At 44.7% G+C, this 20,384-nt stretch overlaps 1 protein-coding gene across 1 annotated transcript in view; it reads left to right on the top strand.

The window, feature by feature from the left end:
* Positions 1-5,044: 5,044 nt before the first annotated feature.
* LRRC74A (leucine rich repeat containing 74A) overlaps positions 5,045-20,384 on the top strand; it is a 46,557-nt gene continuing 31,217 nt past the window's right edge. Inside the window, exons 1-5 of the mRNA XM_011949515.1 lie at positions 5,045-5,163; positions 7,053-7,150; positions 10,219-10,391; positions 15,210-15,317; positions 16,860-16,956. Coding sequence (XP_011804905.1) covers positions 5,045-5,163; positions 7,053-7,150; positions 10,219-10,391; positions 15,210-15,317; positions 16,860-16,956 — 595 coding nt within the window. The remainder of the gene's footprint in view (positions 5,164-7,052; positions 7,151-10,218; positions 10,392-15,209; positions 15,318-16,859; positions 16,957-20,384) is intronic.

Genomic DNA, 20,384 nt, shown 5'->3' with positions numbered 1-20,384 from the left:
GAGCTTGCAGTGACCTGAGATCCGGCCACTGCACTCCAGCCTGGGTGACAGAGCGAGACTCCGTCTCAAAAAAAAAGCGACACATTGTATGGTTTCATTAATGTAACTTAGAAAGGGCGAAACTATTAGGATAGAAAAGAGAAGAGTGGCTGCCAGGAGATAGGGAGGGACGAGGGGTAAAAGAGGCAGCATGAGGGGCTGTTGAGGGTGATGGAACTCTTTTGAATGGGACTGTGGTGGTGGATATATTATTTCATGAATTTGTCAAAACATATAGAACTCTACACCACAAAGAATGAATTCTGCCATATATCAGCCATAATAAAATCAACCAGGATGTGTGAGGAAAGATGAAATGCAGACTCTGACAAATGAATCTAACTGTATTATACGTGAATTAAATAACCCACTGAAGGGGGTGAGAAGAAAGAGTTGACCTAAGTAACTGGGGAAAAATGTATTTTGATTGGATACCATAAGAGTAAACAACCACAACCTTATATACTAACAGACACCATGCTCTAGTTAGTAAATTTGCTTCTAGGACTATGGCTTAGCAATTCTGAAACTAATTATGTATATATATTAGAGATGAACACATAAGCAGATATATGGTAGAAAACAAGAGCCAGGTTTATGGCCAGGAGAAAGAAATGACAAATACGAAAAAGGAGACAGCATGAATGAGTCACATAGTGCTGGCTGGGGATCGAGGCATAAGTATAGACTCGTGGTTTTTTGTTCAGTGTACATATATAGATGGACTGGTATGGAAATAAATATAAATGTATGTTATGGGTGGGTTAGTTTACATGCACACACATGTATTTCCTAGCTCTGTTCACCAAAAAGTCCAGAAGTAGTGATACCCACATAGTGATGAGTGCACAACCTCCCAGATCTAGGTTTCCAAATACAATTCTCCTTGCAAAAATAATTTCTTCTGTTTTTTTTTTTTTTTTTTTTTTTTTGAGACAGAGTCTCACTCTCGCCTAGGCTGGAGTGCAGTGGAGAGATCTCTGCTCATTGCAACCTTCGCCTCCCGGGTTCAAGTGATTCTTGTGCCTCAGCCTCCTGAGTAGCTGGGACTACAAGCACGTGCCACCACACCTAGCTAAGATAGGGTTTCACCATGTTGGCCAGGCTGGTCTCGAACTCCTGACTTCAGGTGATCCTCCTGCCTCAGCCTCCCAAAGTGCTGGGATTACAGGCATGCACCACCGCGCTTGCCCAGAAAAGTAATTTCTGTGACTCCAGAGAGTAAGGAAGTGCTCAAAAAAAGGGGGAGAAGGATGTCAAAAGGGCACAGGAACCCACCTGAATGAACTCCCAGTGGCCAAAGTTGGAAATTGAACAGTAAAATAAATGATAGTATTGTATTGTAACCCAAGGAATAAAATAAACCTGAGTCCCTATAGATACAAACAACTGAATAAACAAGTGGTAGAGAGGGGCAACTCCTATAGAAAAACTCCAGTTGATAAATGTAGGATTGCGAATACAGAAAATCACCAGGAGAACACCATAGTAATTGTTGAGGCATGATCCACTGATAGATGCTAATATTAGTGGGCAAAAATTTGAGCAGAAAGAGGATGTTTGCAGAGTCTTAAAGTATCTAAGTCTGTATTCTGTATAAAAGGAAAAACAGCAACTTTACTGTAGCAAAAGCTGGCAGATACCTCCTTGACCAAGTGATCAATATAATACATCTTGACATAATGTACTGCTGACACACACCAAGAAAGGTACATCAACTATGTGGCACCCTTCCCAATAACCATGACAAAAACATCAGCCAGACCAAAACTGGTGACATTCTAAATATCTGACCAGTACTCCTTGAAAGTGTCAAGGTCATGAAAGACAAAAGAAAGACTAAGGAAATGTCACAGTTTGGAGGAGATCAACAGAGCCACAATAACAAATGTAATATGGCATCCTGGCACCAAAAGAGGACATTAATGGGAAAACTAGTAAAATACAAATATAGTCTGTAGTTTAATTAATAGCATTGTACTGTTATTAACTTAGTTTTGATTTTTTTTATGGTTATATAGATGTTAACATAAAGTGAAGCTGAGTAAAGAATAAATGGGACCTCTCTGTTATATTTGTAATGCTGTTATCTAAAATTATTTCAAAATAAAAAGATTAATTTTAAAAATGTGACTGGAGCTAGGCATGGTGGCTCACACCTATAACCCCAGCACTTTGGGAGGCCGAGGCGAGCATATCACCTGAGGTTGGGAGTTCAAGACCAGCCTGACCAACATGGAGAAACCCCAACTCTGCTAAAAATACAAAATTAGCCAGATATGGTGGCGCATGCCTGTAATCTCAGCTACTCAGGAGGCTGAGGCAGGAGAATCGCTTGAACCCAGGAGGCAGAGGTTGCAGTGAGCCAAGATGATGCCATTGCACTCCTGCATGGGCAACAAAGCAAAAGTCCGTCTCAAAAAAAAAATTTTTTTTTTTTAATGTGGCTGGGCATGGTGTCTCACTCCTGTAATCCTAGCACTTTGGAAGATCGAGGCTGGTGGATCACTTGAGGTCAAGAGTTTGAGACCAGCCTGGCTAATATGGTGAAACCCTGTCTTTACTAAAAATATGAAAAATTAGCCAGGCATGGTGGTGCGCACCTGTAATTCCAGCTACTTGGGAGGCTGAGGCAGAAGAATTGCTTGAACCCAGGAGGCAGAGGTTGCAGTGAGCTGAGATCGTGCCACTGCACTCCAGCATGGGCAATAGACAGAGCACGACCCCATCTCAAAAAAAAAAAAAGATGCCCTTGGTTGGCACAGTGGCTCACGCCTATAATCCCAACATTTTGGGTGGCCGGGGTGGGTGGATCATTTGTGGTCAGGAGTTTGAGACCAGCCTGGCCAACATGGTGAAACTCCCATCTCTACTAAAAATACAAAATTAGCTGGATGTGGTGTCTCATGCCTGTAGTCCCAGCTACTCGGGAGGCTGAGGCAGGAGAATCACTTGAACCAGGGGGTGGAGGTTGCAGTGAGCTGAGATCGCGCCACTGTACTCCAGCCTGGACGACAGAGCAAGACACCATCTAAAAAAAGAAACCCCTTTAATAATACAGAAATTTTGAAAAAAAAAATCACACAGAAATTTTGAAAAATAGTAAATTATAAAAAGAAGTTACAAGTATTACATTTCAGGGTTTTTAAAAGGTACACATTTTTTAAAATTATGGTCCTCAGACATTTTTATTTTTTCCAGAAATAACTATTATGCAAAGAATATTGCTGTCCACCATTCTAAAGAAAATCTCTGATGATGTCACTCTCCTGTTCCAAACTCTTCATTCCGATCTCTCCCTGAAGCTGCTCTGGCCCTGGTGGCCTCCCGTTCCGCTACTCTTCTTCACAGCCTGCACTCCTACCTGGAGATCTGCTGCCTTCCTTCATCCTGACCTCCTGGAAATGCCTTTTCCCCAGACTCTACTTGCCCAGAGCCCAAGAAAGTTCCCCAATGTGAAGAAGCCTCACCCTCCCTGAACTCCCAGCACATTTCCCCAAAGACCCTTCTCAGTTTCCCTGCTGCTGTTAGACCCAGGCTGATGGTGCCTCTGTCCAGTGGCTTAGTTGGAACACCTACCTCTAGCTTTTCTCACTCACCCTTCAGTACCTAAGACCAGATGGTGCCCTCCACATAGAGCACCCAGAGCCCTAGACCAGGACACACATGCCCTCTGATCCCTCTTTCTCCCAGTTAATGCTTCCTTATCCTCTGCAATAGTGTGGGTCAGCCAGATGCCCTGAGGATCACCGGTGGACTCATGTCTACCTGATCATCCTAGGAACTGATCATCCCCCTGGCCTGTTTGGTATTTCTTTAGAAGGACCACATGAGATTAGGCCACCAGAATGGTGCTGACATGCTGACTTAAGGTGACTCAAATTGTTTATATGAGCAAGAACTCTGCCAAAAGTATTTGCCTAGTACCCTCACCCTAGTGTGGCCTTGTCAATTTTTATCATGCATTACACATGCCTTAAAAGGGTCCTGTCTTCATCATGTCTGCATCCCTTCCCCACAGTGGTGCCTATTTTAGCGCCCGTGCATAATAGAGACTCAATAAGCATTTCTCAGCGTGAATGCTCGAAGGAATAACTAACATCTCAGGCATACATATTTATTTTGATCCACAGTTCTAATCATGTTTTCCTTGCACAAGTTTCTAGATCTTCCTCATTCTGAGTAGCAAAAAAAAAAAAAAAAAAGGAAAGAGAAAGGAATTTTCACATCCTCAAGCCCTCCAGTCACTGACCTGACCGTTGATGTCCTGAAAACTTATCAAGAAAGAACAAATGCGCCTCCAGATTCTCCTGACACCAAACTGCAACTGGACTTCAACTCCAACACACGTGAGAATGGCCGAGTGTGGGAATGCTGGTTGACCGGTCTCAAGGTAGGCAGCCCCGTAGTTTGGATTTAACAATGCTTTGGCTGCAACAAACTATAGTGATAGGACATATGTTCATTGCGCTTTGCTTTTGGTCTTCAGCTCCAAGGTTGAGATGCTCTCCCACAGGAAAAAGAAAAAAGGAAGAAGAGCTGGGCAGAAGAAAACCGACTTCACCCACCACTGAAATACTTCCTACCTGAAGCACAGCTCTCTTGCGAGAAGAACATGATGGCGGCTCTTCACAGTCCCCTAATTAAGGGGCTTAGGTTGGATCCTGACTCAGAGGGAAATACAACACCACTGAGAGGCCCCCGGCACAGCACCTGAGCACTCACAGCCAAGCCTGGGCTTGGCCCCAGTGGACATATGAGAACAGGTGCCTGCCAGAACCACCCAGAGGGCGGGAGGCCTGCTGTTGCCAGGTCCACCATGTGAATCACAATGACTGCATGAGGTCATGGAATGTTGAAGATGAAATGAAAGTGGCTCCTGAGTCACAAAGTCACAGGGGGGTGGGCATCTTTTTGACAGGGCTCCCAGCAATAGAGCAGTCCCACTCTCCCGAATGAGCTGGAGAAGTAGCTACCTCTCCCAGACAGAGTTGGGGTCAAATTCATGCACATCCAATTCCCATCAAAGCCCACTCTTCCCAGGGCTTGCTGGGAGGGAAGGATAACTGCAGGCTCCCCTGGGATGCCCCCTCATGAGAGAAGTTCACAAAGTTTGAGACAGAGGCGAATGGACTGGTGTGCTTCTTAGGGAAGCAGTCAAGAGGTGGCAAGAAGTTGGCAGCTGCCCTCAAGAGGGTCCTGGCACCATGGACAATGACAAGCCTCTTCAGCCTGAGACAGAAGGTGAAAGGGCATCCCATCTCTTACCACTCAGGCCCATCCCCACTGCCTCAGTACAACACCTAGTGATCGCAGGACCCTGAAGCCCACTTCTTTCCTCACCTGGGACCCTCTAGAAGTGGGATGATGTGTTATACTGACTTGGGTTCAGGGCTTGGCAAACAGGAAGAGTTGGCTACAGTGCTATGCTAGAACTACATCATACTGGCTCCAGCCAGCTTTAATTTGTATTGTGTGGGCTGGTTGATACCATATTTATAGTTTGAAATCAGCCACATTTGGAAAATTTACACCACATGAATTGGCTAACACTATAAATCAGGATGTTTTTGGTGTTGGTTTTTTTTTTTTTTTTCCTGGAGAATCAATTGTTAAATATTTACCAGCATCCTACTGGTTGTATGGAATTCTAAATTGTTTGACAAGGAAATTAAGACTTAGAAATTCATCACTTTTCTAAGGCACTCAGCAGTCTGGCAGCCAAGCTGCTGTCTGTCTTCTAACTACCAGGCTACCGGCTACCTGCACTGTGTATCCCAGACAGGCTGGGAGATAAATGTTGGAACCTGGGTCTATGGACAAGGATTAAGAAAGAACATGGACTCATTAGGAACCCCACCATCTTAGAATCTGGGTGGTCAAAACTTGGGACCCCTGCCACAAACGCTCAGCCCACCCAGTGAGTGGGTTGGCTAAATTCTGACAGGTCATTCAGAGGCATAGTGTGGCTTCTTGAAACTACTGAGTCCTGCTGATGCCCAAGGATTGAGCTCTGGATTTTATGTGTGGCTTCCACAAGCCTATGGCTTATCCCAGGTCAATGGCCCAGAGGTGGTAAAACCACATCTAGCAAGTGCAGAGGACTGGTGTGAGGGAAGCTCTGTTCCCAGGAATGAATACGATTAATTCATCACTATGAATTAATCATAGTAATTCATTTCAACCCAAGGGAGATTTTCAAGCCCCTCCTTCTTCCTGATCACAAATCAATGTTAGATTGGAAGGAAGATAAGGTAAGTCAAATTCTTACCCATGCCTGGGTATCGGGACTGGCTGGGCTGAAACAAAGACTCTGTAAATGCAAACAACACCTTCACCCTCTCTCTCCTCCCAGTTTCCCCAAGAAGGGAAACATCAAAAGAGAACACTTGTGAAGCAAGGGGAGAATGACCCTGGTTCCATCTGACAGGGCCAGCCTCAAACTTCCCAGGCCAAGGCTAGCCCAGTCACCCTTCCTTCTCTTGCTCTCTGGAACTGCTCCTGGTCCATTTTATTTTCTATTTGACCTAAGTTGCCACCTGCCCTGCCCTGCCCTGCCCCTTATACTCCCTGGCACCATTTGTGCCTGACAATAAGGAAGCCTGTGTATCGGGACCCAACCTTTCACCTGAAAGAGTACCAACACACCTCAAAACCCACCCAAACACATAAGAAGGGGAAAGTGTGAGCAAGGAGCTGATCTCCAAGGCAGGCCTCAGACAGGGAAGGGGGCAGGAGCAGCCAGTCTCCAGGGAGCAGAAGGGAGTCGGTTTCACAAGCCCCCATGGACCCAGCAGTCGGAGGCAGCGCTATTGGGGAAGGCAGGTTTGTAGAGTGGACTTGCCCTGGCAGGGTTTGGCACCCTGAGGACCTGGGACTCAGAGGAAGGGAGCAGAGACAGAGGGGCGGTAGCGGCAGGCTTTACCGGAGAGGCCAGCAGGTTTTATTCCTGGCATCAAGGAGATGAGTTTTTTTCTTCCAGATGAGACTGAAACTGAGCTAGTACCACAGAGCAGCGATAAAATGCTCTACTGTGAGGCCGAACCCCCACCAACTGTAGAAAAAGTGAAACCAGCCCGGGAGAATTCGGAAACAGACCTGGAGATTGAAGGTGAACATGGGCATTTGGGGGCGGTCAGGGCAGCTTCTCCTCAGAAGCTGGAGAAATCTGGTTTCCAGGAGCTGTCATCTCACTCCTTTCCAGAGTCTGCCCCGTGGACGGCCTGTGGAGGAAATGTGGCAGAAAGGCCTGTGCTCGATTTTCCCTGGAGTCCTCCTCCAGGCTGGCTGGGGACAGCAGCTTCAGCTTCCCACGCTTGTCACCTGCCTCAGGAGCAGTACCCTCATGTCAGCTTGTTAAAAGCTGAATCAATACACAAACAGGGTTTTCTGATCTAAATATTTCCACGTGGGGCATCCTATGCAATCTTTGCAATAGTCCTAGAAGGTAGACATCATTGCCCATTTTTAACAGAAGAAGAACTGGGCCTTAAAGAGATCATAGGCATTGCCCAGGGACAAGGGGAGTTTGCCCAGCATATTGGCTGATTCCATGTTTGACTCACTCTGATGGTCCTGCCTTCCGTGTTCCATATTCCAGGCCCCTGGAGTGTTTCTGTGGCCTATCTTGCATCCCAGTGACTTTCCCACACTCACCTTAGAGCTCTGGTTTCCCCTACTTTTCTTGATAAATCTAAGCATGCCTGGGTATCGGGACTGGCTGAGTTGAAACAAAGACTCTGTTAATGCAAACAACACCTCCACCCTCTCTCTCCTCCCAGTTTCCCCAAGAAGGGAAATATCAAAAGAGAACACTTGGCCGGGCGCGGTGGCTCAGGCCTGTAATCCCAGCACTTTGGGAGGCCGAGACGGGCGGATCACAAGGTCAGGAGATCGAGACCATCCTGGCTAACACGGTGAAACCCCATCTCTACTAAAAAATACAAAAAGCTGGCCGGGCAAGGTGGTGGGCGCCTGTAGTCCCAGCTACTCGGGAGGCTGAGCCAGGAGAATGGCGTAAACTCGGGAGGCGGAGCTTGCAGTGAGCTGAGATCCGGCCACTGCACTCCAGCCTGGGCGACAGAGCGAGACTCCGTCTCAAAAAAAAAAAAGAGAACACTTGTGAAGCAAGGGGAGAATGGCACTGGTTCCATCTGACAGGACCAGCCTCAAACTTCCCAGGCCAAGGCTAGTCCAGTCACCCTTCCTCTCCTGTGGCCTTGCAGCTGGCTGGTGGGCAGTGATTCACAGGCAGCAGAGATGGAGGAAGGCCAATTCTGCCAAATTAAACTGTGAAGTTCATCTGCATCGAGTCAGTTTATAAACCTCTCCACCATGGTCAACATACAACATACATCTTCACCCTTCCACGCAGACCTCCTCCCCACTGTCCCCCAGGCAGCTTGTTGCTCTTTTTCTGGCTTCTTGTCCACTTCAAGTCTGTCGCTAATGTTGCTTCCAACACCCAGCTTCATTCACCTGGTTGGAGAAGGTAGCAAAGGACAACACTGGATGTTTGGCCAAAGGGTCCTGTTTCTATCTCATTCCCCCTACCTCTTCCCCTGACTGCAGCAAGTGCTAACACTGTCTCTAGCTGCCCATAAAACATAACAATAGGGAACACAGCTAGAAAGGGTCAGCATCAAACCCAGCAGAATTAGTCCCAGGGACAAAACTGGGGGTTACCTTCCCTGCTTTGGCCAACAGGAACCTCTAATGGCTGAATTTGGCACCAAAAACTGTCCTGAAGGGAAACTCGGGGCTCAGCAGCCCTGGCTCCCCGTGCCCCTGCTGTGGTTGCTGAGACACTGGGAATGAGCAGGGAGGGCATGGGAAATGGGCCAGCTGGGAGCAGTGCTGGCTGTGAGTCTAAAGAAGAGGGGGAGACGAGCCTGGTTTGCTCACATGCCATGAGCTGTTTTTCTCCACAACAGTAGTTCCCACCTGGAAGCAATTTTGCACCAAGGGGACATTGGGCAAACTAGGGGGTGGGGGGTTGCTACTGGCATCTTGTGGTTCCATGCCAGGGATCCTACTAAACACGCTACTATGTACAGGACAGCCCTCAAAACAGAATTATCCAACCCAAAATACCTGCAGTGCTGAGGTTGAGAAGCGCTGCTGTACAAGCATCCCAAAGAGAAGTCTACTTTGTAGTTGTGCTTGCAAAATCAGCTTCCCTGTAAAGCACTTGTCCTTTTACCAACAAAGTTCCCATTGTCAGCCTTAGATTGTTTGGGCAAGGAGGGGGTTGGCCAAAGGCCCTGGGATCCGAAGGAAAAACAGATGCAGACGTAGAGGCCAGCTGGCTCCAGGAAGCCCTGCCATAGGCTGGACTTGCCTAATGAGGACACAGCTGTGGGGCACCCAGAATCCAGGGAGGCCTGATGCCCAGTGACCATGGGCCAGGCTGGCCTAAAGCCTAAGGAATAAAGGCCCCCAGGGGTTAGAATAGAAAGGTGCAGTCCCTACTGCTAGCTGGTTTTAGCACTGACCAACTGTGTGTTACTTGAGGCTAGGTTTGTCGTTGATAAAGCAAGGACGACAGTCCTTTTTATAAGGAAAATGACGTGCAAGCTTTTGAAAGAAGAAAGACCATTCACATGCAAGCATGCTTGTTTCTCGCTGATGTGGAGGTCTTTCCATATTCACTGGTTTGCCATTTTGAGAGGTCCACCCTGTCCTAGTTGGGCTTTTTAAATGTCAGTGCCTCTATTAGTCTTGGTGAAGATTTTTCATGACTCACAACCTTGTGATAGTGGTGGTGAAATTAAAAATGAAATGGAGACTCCATCAACCATCAAAAGTCATCTGTTTTTGGCCTTTCAGAATTGTCCAAAGGTGGGCAAGAGGGCTTGGGCCTTCTATGTCCTTGACCAGTCACTGGATGTGGCCAACCTGGGCAGGTGGGGTGAAGCAAAGGAAAGCTTCTAGCCTAAAACCATGGGCCTCATCTCCTACCCAAAGAAAAACATTCATCTGGGACTTTCTGGAGTTAGAGTCTCCCTCTCCCACCATGGACTGATGTCCCAAACAGGAGCTGGCTTCTTAGCACATACCCACAGGGAAAGATCCTCTGGCAGAGGACAGTCTAGACATGAGTGAATGTGACCTGGGGCTAGAGGGGAGAGAAGGCAAAGGTGGAAGAGAAATCCTACTTCAGCCCATCTTTCTCTGCAGATAATGAGAAATTTTTCACCACTGGACAAAAGGAGCTGTACCTGGAGGCCTGCAAACTGGTGGGTGTAGTGCCTGTCTCCTACTTCATTCGGAACATGGAGGAGTCCTACGTGAACCTCAACCACCACGGCCTGGGCCCCAGGGGTACCAAGGCTATTGCTATAGCCCTGGTGGTGAGCATGCTAGCGGGGGCTCATGAAATCTCGTGGAGGTGGAGGGTTGGCAGAGTGGTAGGCCCAAGATTCAGAGGGTCCCTCCTATGGAGCCTAAATAGTGACCTTTATGCCCACACTGTCCTGGGCTCTGCTTGGCTGCCAGATGATTTATTTAGCTCCTGGTAGGAAGCTGCTAGCAACCTGGGCCTTAGAAGTCTATGCTCCTTGCAGAGACTTTGGGGAGAAAAAAATAGAAGTCTATATACTCTTTACTGTTCAGGAAGCAAATGCACCAGCCCCTGGGGCCAGAAAAGTGACCAGGCCCAATGATCAATGTAAGAGCACCAACAAAATGCCAGCCTGGGTCTCCATTCCAAAGCTCACCTTTGCTATAAATGGGTTTACTACTGACCCATTCCATTCAACGTCTGCCTTGTGCAACATTATAATTCATAAAGACCGTGCTGTAGAATAGATCAAGTTTTCCCACAGAAACAGTGTTATCTCTCAGCTTGGTATGACCAAACAAGGACTTGACCTTGAGTTCATCATGACTTTATATAATTATAACTGACTTACACACAAAACTGACTCCCATCACAGAAAAACAGAAAACCTAACAACTGCATGTCAGCACAACACTGTTTGTTCACTTAGAAAAGTAAACAGAAAATTCCATTATACAACAGCTCAGTAAGGTAGAGAGGTAGATGTGTCTTTAGAGGTGACATTTAAACCATGGAAAGAATTAACAGAGAAAAATAAAGAGTACTTACAGTACCACCAGGTTCATATGCTCACTGTGCAATAAGGACCAATGCACTGAAACAGCAGAGTTTGCAACAAAGAAAGAGTTTAATGATCACAGGGTGGCCAAGCAAGGAAATGAAAGGAACGCTTCCATCCATTTCCCTAAGGAGTTCTGGTCTAGAGTTGTTTGTTTGAGACAGGTTTTCTCTATTGCCCAGTCTGGAATGCAGTGGCATTGTCCTGGCTCACTGCAGCTTTGATCTCCTGAGCTTAAGTGATCCTCCTGCCTCAGTCTCTTGATTATCTAGGACCACAGGTGTTCACTACTGCACCCAGCTAATTTTTGTATTTTTAGCAGAGAAGGAGGCTTGCTGTGTTGCCCAGGCTAATCTCAAACTCCTGGGTTCAGGCAATCCACCCACCTCAGCATCCTAAACTGCTGGAATTACAGACATGAGCCACTGGACCTGGCCTGGCCAACAGTTTTTAAGGGGATCTTGGAGGACAAATAACTGAAAAATTAGGGTCATTGATTGGTCAGGACAAGGGGGATGAAATCATCAGGAGGTAGCAGCTGCATGCTTTGGTGAGTCAGCTTCTCTTGGGGTCCTTCAGACCAGCTGATGTCAGTATAGCTTCAGCAGCATCTCAGATGGAAAACTTAACATTTCCCAATGCTTGCGATGTTATCTGTAGAGCAGTGAAAAGGAACTATGATCCTGTGACAGAGTCTATGTGATTCTAGGGCAACAGGCAGCAAACAACTCTGAGGAAGGGGTCAGAGAGCAGCTGACCTCATGACCAATGCTGTATGTGCTGCAAGCTGGGCTGATTTCCGTTTCTCCCCTCCCTTCTTCCCTGAACAATTTTATAACGTTTATAGGGACAGTTTAGGACTGAGAAAGAATTCTTTAAAAATATTATTTATAAAGGATCTGAAAGAAGAAAAGGAGTCAATAAATTCAATAGAGAATGAGTGACTAAGAGACAGGAGAAGCTACAGAATGGTAGAGACAGCCAAAGACAAGCGGCAGGAAGACTGAGTAGGCCAAGTTCATTGATGCAGACATCTGAGAGAGTGATGAATGAGGAAGGCAATTCTGTGCGTCCATATCTATTCAGTTATGAAATACTTGGTGAGCTCCAAAAAGCCTGGAAATACACTGTCATTGTTGGTTGCTAAAAGGTACAGTAGTCCACCCTTATCCACAGTTTCACTGTCTACAGTTTCAGTTGTTCTTACAGTACAATAAGGTATTTTGAGAGAGAACAAGAGAGAGAGATGCCACATCCACATCACTTTTATTTTTTTTTTGAGAGACAGTCTTGCTCTGTCTCCCAGGCTGGAGTGCAGGGTCATGATCTGAGCTCACCGCAACTTCTACCTCCCAGGTTCGAGTGATTCTCTTGCCTCAGCCTCCCGAGTAGGTGGGATTACAGATGTGCGCCACCACGCCTGGCTAATTTTTTGTATTTTTAGTAGAGACAGGGTTTCACTATGTTGGCCAGGCTGGTCTTGAAATTTTGGCCTCAAGTGATCCTCCCCACTTGGCCTCCCAAAGTACTGGGATTACAGGCATGAGCCATGGTGCCCTGGCAATATTACTTTTATGATAGTATATTATAATAATTGTTCTATTTTATTATTAGTTATTGTTAACATCTTATTGTGCCTAATTTGTGAATTAAACTTTATCATGGGTAAGTATGTATAGGAAAAAAGCATAGTATATTTAGGGTTTGGTACTATCTTTGGTTTCAGGCATTTACCAGCAGTCTTGATGTTTTCTCCCAAGGACAGGGGTGGGCTACTGTAATCATTGTTAGAATGTAGGCTCCTTGTATGATAAGAGGGATAAGCTTGTGTGCTGCTGTTCATTTTGAGTGCCTAGACCCCAGTTGGCACTGAACGGTGTATTCCTAGAATACATGGTCTTATTTTTCTTCACTTTCCCTAACACACTCATTCTTTCTGAAAAATATAACAGCATTTGCATTTAGCATATGCACTTTAAGAAGTGACAGGAAATGTGAGATTGCACTGTTTTCCGGGGATGGGAAGAAAGGGGCGGAGAAAGAACAAAGCCGTCTTGAGATTTGTCAAGGGTGGAAAGGCTGATTAATGAAGCGTTAGGAATGCACCATTACCTCAGGAGCTTTGGGGGAAAAACATGGACGATAATGACATCCTCTCGGGACTCGGACCACTTGTTTCTTAGTAACGGCAGTTTCTGTTTGGGAGGAGTTTCTTCTTCCGCCATTCTCTGTATCATTCATTTGACAAGTAATCATCGTGACATTCTGGTGGACTGAACTTCTATTTGCTCTTTGTACTGATTAACTTTTCACGTATTTGTGTTTCCCTGGCTTAGATTAGGAGCAGCCTAATAGCAGGGATAGTATTTCATCCTTGCGTGTATCCCTTGACGGCCAATTACCGTGCCCTTGTATGTGGGGGCAGCAGGTGGGGTGAGAGTGGGAATGTTCTCTGTTAATCCTTGTTTCACCAGCAGTGAACACAGAGAGTGACAAATAGACACTGGCCTGTGTGGAATAAACGTGGATGGATTTGGGGACTGGGCCTCCTGCTTCCCCCTAGAATGTGCTGGTCGCCAGTATGAATCTGGCAGTGGTGATTCAGCTGATGTTTCTCAACACTGCTAAATAGCACCTAGACTGGGAGGCCCCCTGAGCCATCTCCCTCGCCTTTGAGCACAACTCAAGGCAATTGAATTTTGCCCAGCCCAGAGAGCTGAGACCAGAAGACATTTCAGGAAGCCCCAGGGTGAACCATCCTGCATTGCAATAGCTTGTACTATCACATTTTCCTTTTCCAGGGGAGAGGGTCGGGGAGGACCAGCATTAACACGCCTTCCACTCGCTACTTCTCTTGCTCCTTAGTGGGACTTGAAAATACTCAAATCCAAACCTGTGTCTGTTCTCTGTACCTGTGTGTATTGGGAACAAGGTGGGGAAGGGAAGATCGAATTTCTGATTAGAACTAACCCCCGTCCTTCATGCTGCAATGCGAGTCCTTTCCTCTCTCTCCTCTTGACCCTCACAGAAATGCAGACTAGTGGCCGGGCGCAGTGGCTCACGCCTGTAACCCCACCTCTTTGGGAGGCCAAGGTGGGTGGATCACCTGAGGTCAGGAGTTCAAGACGAGCCTGGCGAACATGGTGAAACCTCGTCTCTACTAAAAAAATACAAAAATTAGCCAAGTGTGGTGGTGGGCACCTGTAATCCCAGCTACTCAGGAGGCTGAGGCAGGGAGGATTGCTTGAACCCGGGAAGCAGAGGTTGCAGTAAGCCGAGATCGTGCCACTGCACTCCATCCTGGGCGACAGAGAAATTACTCCGTTTCAAAAAAAAAAAAAAAGAAATGCGACTAGCTTAGATCTAGATATTCACCAAAGATTTATATGTCCAATTCCTTCCAAACGGACTTGAGGTCACCTCCTATTGAAAAGAGTACCAGAGCCAGGTGTGGTGGCTCACGCCTGTAATTCCAGCTACTTGGGAGGCTAAGGCAGGAGGCTCACTTGAGCCCATGGGTTTGAGATCAGCCTGGGCAACATAGACCCCATCTCAAAAAATAACAATTAATAAATAAATAAATACAAATTTAAAAGAGTGTACCAGATAAGACTTAAGCCTAAATTAGAAGAAAGGCCTCTGAAGAAAGCAAAATCAATGCTTTAAAGGACCTCCTTGCAAGAATCTTTATGTTTAAATATCCTTATTCAATGTATCAAGTTTTCCTTAATCTTGGAGTAGGTCACAGTTCTTTCTCCTTAGGGCTCAATAGTTAAAATCTGTTTAGCTCATCCTTATGCCTCCGACTTGTCAGGATTTTAATTGCTTTCAGGATCCTTTTCTAAATTCTTCCAGAATCAGGATATTGTCCTAGCAAAACTCTACGGGTTGGTTCGGCCGCTGTTCTGGTCTCCTCGCCCTTGCCAGGCCTTCAGAATTCCTAGCCTGCATCTCCATGCCCACTCACATGGCTGGCCCAGGGCGAGCAGAGAACTGATTGGGTCACCAACCGCTTCTGTCTCTCCCTCCCTCCCCTTGTGCTGGCTGAAGTCCAACACGGCTGTTACCAAACTGGAGCTGGAAGACAATTGCATCATGGAGGAGGGAGTCTTGAGCCTGGTGGAGATGCTACAAGAGAACTACTACCTCCAGGAGATGGTACTGTGCCCCGCTGTGCTGGCTCCTACCATCATCCCTGGGGATTCACAACCCACTGGAGACAAGCCAGAGGCCCTGCCGGCCCCTGCCCTTCCCACGTGACTTCTCAGAGGAGGGTCACACGTGAGAGGCTGTGTTTCCTATGGCTGTAGAAAGTCCTAAGAAACAATTTATGGCCGGGCATGGTGGCTCACACCTGCAATCCCAGCACTTTGGGAGGCTGAGGTGGGTGGATCACCTGAGGTCAGGAGTTCGAGCCCAGCCTGGCCAATATAGTGAAACCCCGTCTCTACTAAAAGTACAAAAATTAGCCAGGCGTGGTGGTGGGCACCTGTAATCCCAGCTACTCAGGAGGCTGAATCAGGAGAATGGCTTGAACCCAGCAGGTGGAGGTTGCAGTGAGCCGAGATCGTGCCACTGCACTCCAGCCTGGGTGACAAAATGAGACTCCATCTCAAAAAAAAAAAGAAAGAAAAAAAGAACCCATTTCTGTCTGGAACTTAGAAGCCCTTAAAAATGATAAATGTGGCCAGGCATGGTGGCTCACACCTGTAATGCCAACACTTTGGGAAGGCAAGGCGGGCAGATCACCTGAGGTCAGGAGTTTGTGACCAGCCTGGCCAACATGGTGGAACCCCACCTCTACTAAAAATATAAAAAGTTAGCTGTGCATGGTGGTGTGCACCTGTAATCCCAGCTACTCGGGAGGCTGAGGCAGGAGAATTGCTTGAACCCCAGAGGCAGAGGTTGCAGTTAGCTGAGATGATGCCACTGCACTCCAGCCTAGGTGACAGAGTGAGACTCTGTTTCAAAAAAAAATTGATAAATGTAGCTCTGCATAGTTGCCTTAAAGTGAACTTTCTTAAAGAAAGTAAAGACATGAAATAATTTCATGAAAGACAATGTGCCTAGAGATGGCTGGTGGTGATGGTTACACAATGGGAATATGCTTAATACCACAGCACTGGACACTGAAAAACGGCAAAGATAATAAATCATGTTATGCTTATTTTACCATCTTAAAAAGAAATTCAAAGAAAAGGGGGATACAACCAATTAAGACCATAATGGCCACTTTATATAAAGTCCTTCCCACTAGCTTAAAAGGACAATTCATACTTCCCGAATCAATGAGTGGAATTTACAATAATTCTGCACTCTGAACTCAATTTTCACTGTTTCACTGCCAAGCTCTCCACATGAAGCTGTTCTGGGTTTTAACACAAAGAAACAAAATAGCATGCTTATCTGAAGCACCAAGGCTAAATTGGGAAAATAGGGAGTCCTTGAAGCCAACTTCAAAACACTGAGACCAGCCAGCCCGCGGGTCCCACAGGGAGGCCCTGGAAAAGCCGGCTCTAGAGCCTGGTTTCCTATTGTCCTTCTCTTCGTCCTTGGCACCACCCTATTCCTCCTAATCCTTCCCCATCCCAACCCAACGCCCTCAGCACAGGACTCAAGTAAACCACAAAAGACATCATTTGTTCATAAGGACCTTTTGGTGAGCTTTTTTACATACCAAAGTATTTTCTTGCTTTTTAGAATATTTCCAACAATCACCTTGGTTTGGAGGGGGCCAGAATCATCTCAGATTTCTTCGAGAGAAATAGTTCTTCCATCTGGAACCTTGAGCTTTCAGGTGAGCACATGGAAAGGGAGGGAGAAGACGCTGGGAATCAGAGGGAGGGAAGAGGGGAAAAACAGATAATTCAATGTCTCTTTGAACCAGACCATGTTCTTCTAGTCTTGGAGACCGGAACACTGCATCTATGCCTGTTAAACCCTCCCAGTCACACTCCCCTAGCCCCCGCCATTTATCATCCATATCTGACATTACAGATGATATATAAACAATAATTTATCATATACTTTACCACCCAAACTGAATAGGGCACTATTAATTAACTGGAACCACAAACAAACTGAGATACCTTGCACCCAATCGTAAACTATGTTTAATATGATTAAGAACATAAAATAAAATCATAAAAGAACAAATCACTTAAAAAAAATACCTCTCCTCCTCTCCACACCAAGAGTTTCTTACAATGAAAAATTTATAATCACTGATATTAAAGGCTCAACAAATAAATTCAATGGCACATTAGTTACGAGTGAGTAGAATTAGTGGAAAACATTTTATCTTTGCACAAAGACATAGAGAATATAAAAGATAAAAGAATTAAAAGAATGAGTAGTTTCCAGATGGAGAAGAAATGAATGAGCAGCAATATTTGAACAAATAACAGCTAACATATTCCCTAAATTGATAAATTTGCAGATACACGAATTCAAGTAACTCCTAAGAAAGATATATAAAAAGGAATCTACACTGGAGTATATCTCTGAAAAACCCTTAAGATACAGAGAAGATCTGAAGAGTGTCTAGGGAAAAAATACAGAAATAAAGTTTGTGTATTTTTCTTTATAAAGATGGAGTCTCGCTATGTTGTCCAGGCTAGTCTTAAACTCCTGGGCTCGAGCAATCCTCCTGCCTCAGCCTCCCAAAGTGGTGAGATTACAGGCAAAAGCCACCTTGCCCAGCCTTAGTTCGTGTATTTTTAACATAAATGTTATTACAGGTCAGTTATTATTCTCCAGTTTCTCTTGTTTTCCACTAAATATATCCTGGATTTCTTTCTATGGCAAAACAAATAGATTTATCTAATTCTCTTGAACTGCTGGCTAGTATTCTGAGTTATGGACATAGTACAGTTTATTTAACACTCCCCTATTTGGGAGAAAAGAGATTAAAGTCATTTCTAATTTTGCCTTCAAGTAATGTTTTAAAGGACTTTCTTGTTCATGCATCTTTTAGGCACATGTTCTTGTATTTCTAGATAGACACCCAGGAGCACAATTACTGAATATGAAGATGTATCCATTTTTGTGAACTTAACAATTGATTTCCAAATTTCCCTTTAAAAAGACTGCCAGGTTGTAATTCTACCAATGAACTGTTGCCTATATCATCCCCAGAAGGGAAATAGCTTTGACACTGGGCAAGTTTTTTAACCATTTTGTGCCTCATTTTCTCATTCATAAACTAAAGATAATTATATTACCTCAGATGGTTATTGTGAAGATTAAGTGAATTAAAATCTAAAACTCCCAGAACTATACCTAGTACCTAAGTATTCAATGTGTTCCTCGCTATTATTTTCTTTGTTACTGTTACACATTCTATTACTATTGAAATAGAACACCGTTTGAGATGCTCACTTCCACTTCTATTTTCTCTTCTATGAAATGTCAGTTGTTGCATGGGGTTGATAGTATGACTAAGTTTTAGCCATTCTTCATAAACTATAGGTAATCATACTTGAATGTTAGAATGTTAGATAAGGCTATATTTATGATACTTTCTTTTTTTTTTCCTTTTTTTTTTTTTTTTTTGAGACAGAGTCTTGCTCTGTCACCAGGCTGGAATGCAGTGGCTCGATCTCGACTCACTGCAACCCCCGCCTCCTGGGTTCAAGCAATTCTCCTGCCTCAGCCTCCTGAGTAGCTGGGACTAGCATGCCACCATGCCCAGCTAATTATTGTATTTTTAATAGAGATGGGGTTTCACCATGTTGGACAGGATGGTCTCGATCTCTTGACCTCATGATCTGCCCGCCTCAGCCTCCCAAAGTGCTGGAATTACAGGCATGAGACACCATGCCCAGCCTGTTTATGGTACTTTCTTGTAGCAAAGTTTATGTCTTTTATTGATGTCAAGTTTTATAGTCTTTTTCCTTTATGGATTTAATTTTTGTAGTCTTGCTTTAAAACTCTTTCCCAAAGTTTATAAAAATATTTTCCTGAACCAGCAGTGGTGGCATGCACTGATAGTCCCATTTACTCGGGAGGCTGAGGTGGGAGAATTGCTTGAGCCCAGGACTGGCTCCCCTGGGCAACATAGCAAGACCCATCTGTGAAAAAGAAAAATAAAACAAAATTAGGTAACAATATTTTCCTTTATTTTCTTCAATTTTTATTGTTGCTGTTGTTGTCTACTCTTAGCTCTCTAATATATCTAATACTTGTTTGTGCATGGCATGAGGTAGAAATCAGATGTTTTATTTCCAAAACTGATAGCCAGGTACTCCAGCATCTCAATGTCATAATTCATCCTTTTATGATTAATTTAAAATATCATCTTTATCATGTATTAAACTCCCATTATAAATATAGGTTTCCTTCTAGATTCTCTATTTCATTTCATTAATCTATTTATGTATTTCCATGTCAACATTGCATTGTCTTAATATTTGTTTAGAATATTAAAATTATAATTACCACATATTATAACATAAGATGTTGTGACTAATACAAAAAAAGATGATGTACTGTTTAATATGTTATAAAATCTTATAATAAATATTTTTGGTTTGTTTGTTTTTGAGATGGAGTCTCCCTCTGTCACCCAGGCTGGAGCACAGTGGCGCCATCTCAGCTCGTTACAACTTCTGCCTCCTGGGTTCAAGTGATTCTCCTGTCTCAGCATTCCGGGTAGCTGGGATTACAGGTGGCTGCTGCCATGCCCAGCTAATTTTTGTATTTTTAGTAGAGACAGAGTTTTGCCCAGCTAATTTTTGTATTTTTAGTAGAGACAGAGTTTTGCCATGTTGGCCAGGCTGGTCTCAAACTCCTGACCTCAAGTGATCCACCCACCTTGGCCTCCCAAAGTGCTGGGATTACAGGCATGAGCCACTGTGCTCAGCCAATAAATATGTTTTGTATATGAGTGGGCATTACTTTTTCTCAAAGTAATCTTGAATCTTTTTTTCAAAGTAATCTTTAATCTTTTTTTCAAAATAATTCTGCAGTATTGGCTATTAGTATTGTAAGTAATAATAATCTTGGTTATTCTTGTACAGTTTCTCCTCCAGGTGAATTTGAGAATCATTTTGTCAAGTTCTATTTAAGAAAAAAAAAGAAGAAGAAGAAAAAAACACCTGTTGGGGTTTTGGTTGGGGTTCCATTTAATATTCTAGATTAATTTATGAAAGAACTGACATATTCTCAATATTGAGTCTCCTCATTTATGAACATGGTTTATCTCTACTCCTTCAGGTCTTTATA

Source organism: Colobus angolensis, unplaced genomic scaffold, assembly GCF_000951035.1.
Source record: "Colobus angolensis palliatus isolate OR3802 unplaced genomic scaffold, Cang.pa_1.0 Scaffold3, whole genome shotgun sequence".
Classification (NCBI taxonomy): Eukaryota; Metazoa; Chordata; class Mammalia; order Primates; family Cercopithecidae; genus Colobus; species Colobus angolensis.
Note: the sequence above shows the minus strand (reverse complement) of the source record. Positions and strands in the feature narration are given on the sequence as shown.